General features: G+C 33.8%; 1 protein-coding gene across 1 annotated transcript; it reads right to left on the bottom strand.

Annotated features, from left to right (window-relative positions):
• Positions 1 to 1,168: 1,168 nt before the first annotated feature.
• On the bottom strand, positions 1,169 to 2,607 carry LOC117630239 (pseudo histidine-containing phosphotransfer protein 5-like). The gene is made up of 6 exons (XM_034362981.1): positions 2,542 to 2,607; positions 2,304 to 2,434; positions 2,142 to 2,210; positions 1,481 to 1,552; positions 1,318 to 1,390; positions 1,169 to 1,210 (listed from the first exon to the last, which is right to left on the bottom strand). Exons 1-6 carry the CDS (start codon positions 2,605 to 2,607, stop codon positions 1,169 to 1,171), a joined length of 453 nt encoding a protein of 150 aa, XP_034218872.1.
• Positions 2,608 to 6,345: the final 3,738 nt, after the last annotated feature.

Here is a 6,345-nt window from a genome sequence, read left to right as displayed (position 1 = left end):
TAATAGCGATTCAGCTGCGGCGCGTCATGTTTTCGGAATTTTTTTTTGGGAAGAAAATAAAAATAAGAATATTAGTGCATCTGTGGGAGGGAGCATAATCACCGTGGAAATTGTGTCTATTTCTGTATTCTTTTTTCGGGTCAAGAAATTATCAATCAAAATTTGTTTTCTTTTTTGGGTCATGATTACATTAAACTCTTTTTTTGGACCCAAACGGTTGGTTCATACTTGGCAAGGGCAATGAGCACTTGTCCTCCAACAGCAAGTAATTGCCTAAGGGAGATATTAAATATAAAATGTTAAATTTGAATTTGATGGCTTATGTGGCAATTTGACACTTATAGTGTGTTTGGATAGGTGAAATAAACTTGAGATTTGGACAAAAGTAAGAACTTCCGAATTGACATACACCAATTCCCGTGCTTGGATAAAAAATCAAAAAATTTAGAAATTGTACATGGAAAAAAATATGGAAGGTCATACATACCAACTTCAAATTCTATCTAAATAGTTGTCATTTCTAAAATTTCAAGAGAAATGGAGTTCTAAAATATTGAATTCCATGATTAAATCCATTAGCCAAAAAAGCAAATTTTTTTTGCCAATTTTAAAACATTAATTTACATCATTTTAAAGTCCTCAATACTTCCACATCCAAACACAGCGTTGGTAAATCTTTGTTAAAGAATATGTTGAACATTTTTCATATTTAGTGAAGTAACTAATGGGGGTAATATTTTATTATTATTCAACATATTCCTTCCTTCTCCCTTTTTATGGGTAATTTCCTACTTTCTAACATAAAGTTTACAATTGGCATCCACGATGAAAAATAAGAACAATATTAGTAAAGAATGATTAATATGTGACAATAATGATGGAGATTAGAACTTGTACACAAAGATTAGTTAGGCAAGCAACAATGGATAGAAAACTAAGAACAAGGTCCACTTATAAAATAGATAGAAAATCAAGTCTTAAACACATAATGTTCACTTTATAGTGAACTTATTCAAAAGTTTCAAATACCAAAACCTTGTCCTAAAACAATTTATAAATAAGTCTATAACATAGATGTAATAAACTTATTACATGGCCAACATGAAGAAAACATCCCAATTTTCTGGAGTCGATGATTCTTACATAATAAGAACTCTGTCTACTCAGGTTACTTTCGGCACAGCCTCATGTCATAAATTTCACGTTCCATCTGTAGAAAAGAAAATTCTGAATATTAGAACATGCAACATGCAAATTACAACATGCAACATGCAAATTAAAACTGAGAAATGATGAAGAATTCAAAATAAATGTTACCCCAACAATGCGATTCAAATTCTCTTTGGCGACAAGATATTCACGGTTGACATTGTCAAGAGCCACAAGGCACCTACAAGCACAGAACCATACATACAAGTATTATTCATAAATTTTGTTGGTAGATTATTTGGCGATCATGAGAGAACAAATAAAATCTTACCCTTCTTTGTTCTTTGCTTCACTTGCATCAACAAGCTCTTGACAGGCAAGGGCAACCAGGCCACAGGCATTACTGTAATTCCAAAATGCAGTAAATTAAGAAATTAAGAAGACCAGGATGTGCAACAAATTAAGCTCAAAATATACAATACAAAAATCCAGAGGAGACCAGTAAATATTAAAAGAAATTCTTAGCAATGATGTCCTTTAAGTTTATTCTTTTATTTTGAGCTGAAATGGTTCCTTCACATATTATTTTTGCAATGGCGAAACCAAGAACTTTTATACAGGTGAGATATAAATTTGTCTTTTTACGTTTAAGGAGCTACTAGGGGGGAGTAGACTAATTTTTTGTGGAATGTAGTTTATTTAGTTTCACTAAATATGCCGAATTTTTTAAAAGCAACACTAAATTCTTATTTATCTAATTATTTCGAATGGGCTTTGGAAAAAAATATATATATATATATATATATATATATATATTATTTCGAATGGGCTGGAGCCCAACATAGTGGTTCCGCCCTTTGTTACAGCATACATCACAAATGCGTCATAATCATAATACATTAATATATTAATGTATAGTAATTAGGGAGCATATTCTAAAAAATTATCCAATTGACAATTATGACCAAAAAAAGAAAATAATTGGCAATTACCTTGTGCTACTACTTTTAAACCTGATTGCGAGTTTATTCACCTCAGGATAGTTGACATCAGGCTCACTCCTAATTAAATTAAAATTGAATTCTCCAAAATTAGTATCCATATATATGTAAAACTCCAATTAGTTCATGGAAATAGTGAAGGAAATTAATTACAGATTTCTTGTGAGTTCGGCTCTGTAATCTTTAGCTACACGAAGGAAGATGGTGAAAATTTCGTCAACGAAGCGAGGGTTGATTTCATCTTGTAAATCTTTTATGTCGTCAAAGTAGTCGGTCAAAATGCCCTGCCAAGAAACATATACCATATTTCATAAATCTTACCATATTAATCTTGTAAAAACTTAAAAGAGAAAGATTTATAAGCAAAGCAATACAATGGGGGTGAACTGACTTGTTCTTGCAAGGAGCTGATGAGTTCCTGGAGCTGTTGGCTAAGATCCTTCCCTTTCGCAGCCATTTTCTTCGTTGAGAGAGAGAGAGAGAGAGAGAGAGAGAGAGAGATGAAATTGAAGTGAAATGAGAAAAGAGAAGGCAATAGAGAGATCAATTAATAAACAAAACCTCTGTATATATGCATGGTTTTATAGCCTCTATATATGTTGTTTTTCATGACACATAGCATGCATATGTTGCTAGCAGTATGCAGTGTGAAGTAGCATGATCAGCTTTGCATGTCTCTGGTTTCATAACTTCATCATGAGCTTCATGGTGGTCTTTCTATATTTGCTTGGCTCCTTTATTCATGCTTTAATTAATATGTAGGTATGTTGACTTTGGGTTGATAAATTATCATTTGGGCAAATCTTTGAGCTAAATTTAAACCCAGCCCCGCCTGATGTCTCATTATATAATTCATCCTATATATTATATTATTTTAATTAAGCCTAAAATGAGGTTAGGGAGCATAAATTAATCTTTTTTTTTTAAAGGCCTAGACAGGCTTAGGTGGGCTGAGGGTTTCAAATCCTAAGTCCAGGCCTTACCCAATTGAAGAATGGGTCGGGCTAGACCATGGGCAGGCAGTAGGTTTCAAAACCTAAGTCCAAGCCCTATCCAATTCAACAACAGGCCAGGTTTTGGCTCATTAGACCTCATGCTACCCAGTTCGGCTCATGAGCCGCAAGCTAAATGATGATCCCTAACTAGAACCAACGGTTTGGGTCCTTGACTATATTACTATATCTGGATTCACAAAAAATAGGAGCCTTTTGTTTTTTTTTTTGGTCAAAAGGAACCTTTTTTTGGACACTCGGTAGGTCCTCATGCCAATAGGAGTGTGCACAGTCCAGATTCGGTCTGTTTCACCTTAAAACCACAGCCGAACCAATTATAATATAACGATTTAGTTCGGCCGGTTTGGGCCTAAGTCCAATTCTCTTTCCTTTTGATTTTTTTCAACATTGTTAGCCCAATTACAACAAAAAATTCTCAACTTGCTACATACTTTTTTCATTTTCTGGAGTATCAAACCTTCTAAAAACTCAACATGACATAAAACTTTAAATTTCAATAACTAATATAGCTACAACTCAAATATCAATAACTCCAAAGGAACTCAAATATCAATAACTCCAAAGGTCCGCAAATTCAACATCCACATAAAGTTATTATCTAATTAGAGTACATGTAAAATAAAATATAAATAAATAAATATACAAGTAGACGCCCCAGTTCGGTTTAGACAGATTTACAAATGCTCAAAATCAAACCAAACTAAACGACATAAAGTCCAGTTCGGTTTTTAAACCGTTTAACTTTTTATTCGTCAAAATCAAACCAAACCAAATCGATAATTACGGTTTGGATTGACCGGTTTCATCAGTTCGACTGGTCAAAATCATGCCAGTAATAATTTTGTGGGTATTATTCAACATATCCCTTTACTATCTCTTTTATGGGTATTGTAATTTTGTGTGTAATACTAACTAGAGCTTACACTAATACTCTCTGAGGTTTTGTATGTTTTCACAAAATTTCTTGTAGTTTCAAAAATTACATGAATACCCCCTGAAGTTTCAAATTATTTTAAAAAAAACCTATTTTTCGTTGATTAATCCACAAATTGATGATTTCAATTATATGAAAAAAAAAAAAAAAACTTATGCAAATGACAAAAGTAACCTCAATCCATGTATGAGTAATTTAATTTTAAAGGCTAACTTTGTCATTTGAAAATAATATATATATATATATAATCATCAATCTATGGACCAAAAATCAACGGAAGGGACTTTGTGAAGTATATGTTGTGTCTTGAACATTTTTTTATATTTAGTGCAGTAACTCACGCGAGTAATAATTTTATAGGGTAGTATTCAACAAATTCCATCCTTCTCCCTTATATGAAAGTGTAATTCTATGGGTAATTTCCTACTTTCTAACATAAAGTTTACATCTGGCATCGACTATGAAAAGTAAGAAAATTAGCTATAAGAATGATTAACACATATGTGACAATAATGGTGGAAATTAGAATTTGTGCTCAAAGATTAGTTAGGCAAGAAATTTTTTTTTTTTAAATCCAATCGTACATTCATAATAAGATATATAGTGTGTGTAGATATGAAATTGGTACTTAGGTGACGAAGGTTAACTCTTACGACACTTAAACAAAAAGCAACAATCTTCACCCATTTTAGACCTTGACCAAGTACACTTATGACTCAACTGCTAGGCATGAACAACCACAATCAAGAATACACACAGAGCATGCCACAATGTACCTGCAACCCTAGAAGATTACTAGTGAGAACATAGGCACTCAGAAGGACCCATCAATCTAGGCATCCCCTGTGCTAGCAACAACTATGGTGAAAGTGTGTGAAGACAACATAATCAAGCAAACACCAAACAGCAGAAAAAGATGACTAGTCAACCGCACAAATTCAGATGACTAGTCAACTATCAAGAACACAAACCCAGAAAATTTACAGAGATGGAAACCAGAAATTGTTCACCCAGAAACCCACCATTGGGAAAAACTGGGGGTCATCAACCGACCAGGCAATCCACTAAGCAAAAAAGATTCTTACAAAGAACACTAGCAAGCTCAAGAAATTCCTAAGTCTATTTAGGAAGATGAGCTATACCTCCTTTGTGCAATCTTCTTCTCCAACTTAGCAAAGCTTGAAGCTCAGTTCTTCATGGCAATGGCAGCTCCTTCTCCAGCTCTTTCATCCCATGGCACTAGCTTGCAAGCTCTAACAAATGAAATTTGGATTCATGGAGAAAATGACCAATTTCTTCAAGAAACCATACTCTTGAAGAAATCAATCTTGAATCTGACCTAGATGTATATGATAGAGTGTTTGATCTAGCAAGATGAAGTTTTCATATTTCAAATGCAGTTTTCAAAAAGAAACAATTTGGAAAACTCAAAGATGAAAAATATGAAGGTTACTCTTGAGGAAGAAGAAGCGAAAGTTTGCTATGAAACTTTCCAAAACTTCTCCCCCAAAAGTGACGGCTGCCAAATGAGGAATTGCAAGGCCTATACAGACCAAAAAATTCCCTTAGGTCAGAATCCCATGTGGCAGCAGAGAGAGAAAAAGGAATAGGACAAAAAAGTTGGTTATCAAGCTGGAGAGCAAGGATGACTAGTCATCCAAGAAACAGATGACTAGTCATCATTTTATGAAAACAGTATAATGCAAATGCAATGCACAATTTACCTTTGCCAATTTGCATGAACCTCCATATGATAGTTGTTAGTTAAGAACACCTAGAGAAGCTATTCTCAATCTAAACTTGAGCTTGATAAATAACAATAGAAATCCTATTACAAAGTTGTCAAGGGAAGCCAAAAGAAAAACCCAAAATGCATACATTAACAATCTCCCCCTTTTTGGCTTTCCTTGACAACACACTCTCTAACAACACTCAACCCAAAACCAAACCTATGGAGATGATGAAATGAAGTACCTGCAAAACAACAACCAAACTTCCAGGCACAAGACAAGCATATTATATCACAGAAATTTGAAGCAATATGCAATATATGCAATATGGGGTTGAGAGTGTTCTCCCCCTTGTTGATAAGGAAAGAGCAAAAAGGCAAATATAGAGAAACAGTAATCAAGCATTAAACACAAGTCACATAATCAGATTTGAACAATATGCACATGACACGGTTTGATTACAAAGCAAAACAGCATTTGCTCAAAACAATACAAGAAAACTCCCCCTATCAAGTTGC

This window comes from Prunus dulcis, chromosome 6 (genome assembly GCF_902201215.1).
Source record: "Prunus dulcis chromosome 6, ALMONDv2, whole genome shotgun sequence".
Lineage (NCBI taxonomy): Eukaryota > Viridiplantae > Streptophyta > Magnoliopsida > Rosales > Rosaceae > Prunus > Prunus dulcis.
Note: the sequence above shows the minus strand (reverse complement) of the source record. Positions and strands in the feature narration are given on the sequence as shown.

Excerpts from the sequence above, each read along its gene's own strand:
- LOC117630239 (XM_034362981.1), bottom strand. The coding sequence starts at position 2,607 with ATGGCTGCGAAAGGGAAGGATCTTAGCCAACAGCTCCAGGAACTCATC. Across the intron at positions 2,435-2,541 it reads TCAGCTCCTTGCAAGAACAA|GGCATTTTGACCGACTACTT; the intron begins GTCAGTTCACCC and ends GTTTCTTGGCAG. Across the intron at positions 2,211-2,303 it reads GCCGAACTCACAAGAAATCT|GAGTGAGCCTGATGTCAACT; the intron begins GTAATTAATTTC and ends TAATTTAATTAG.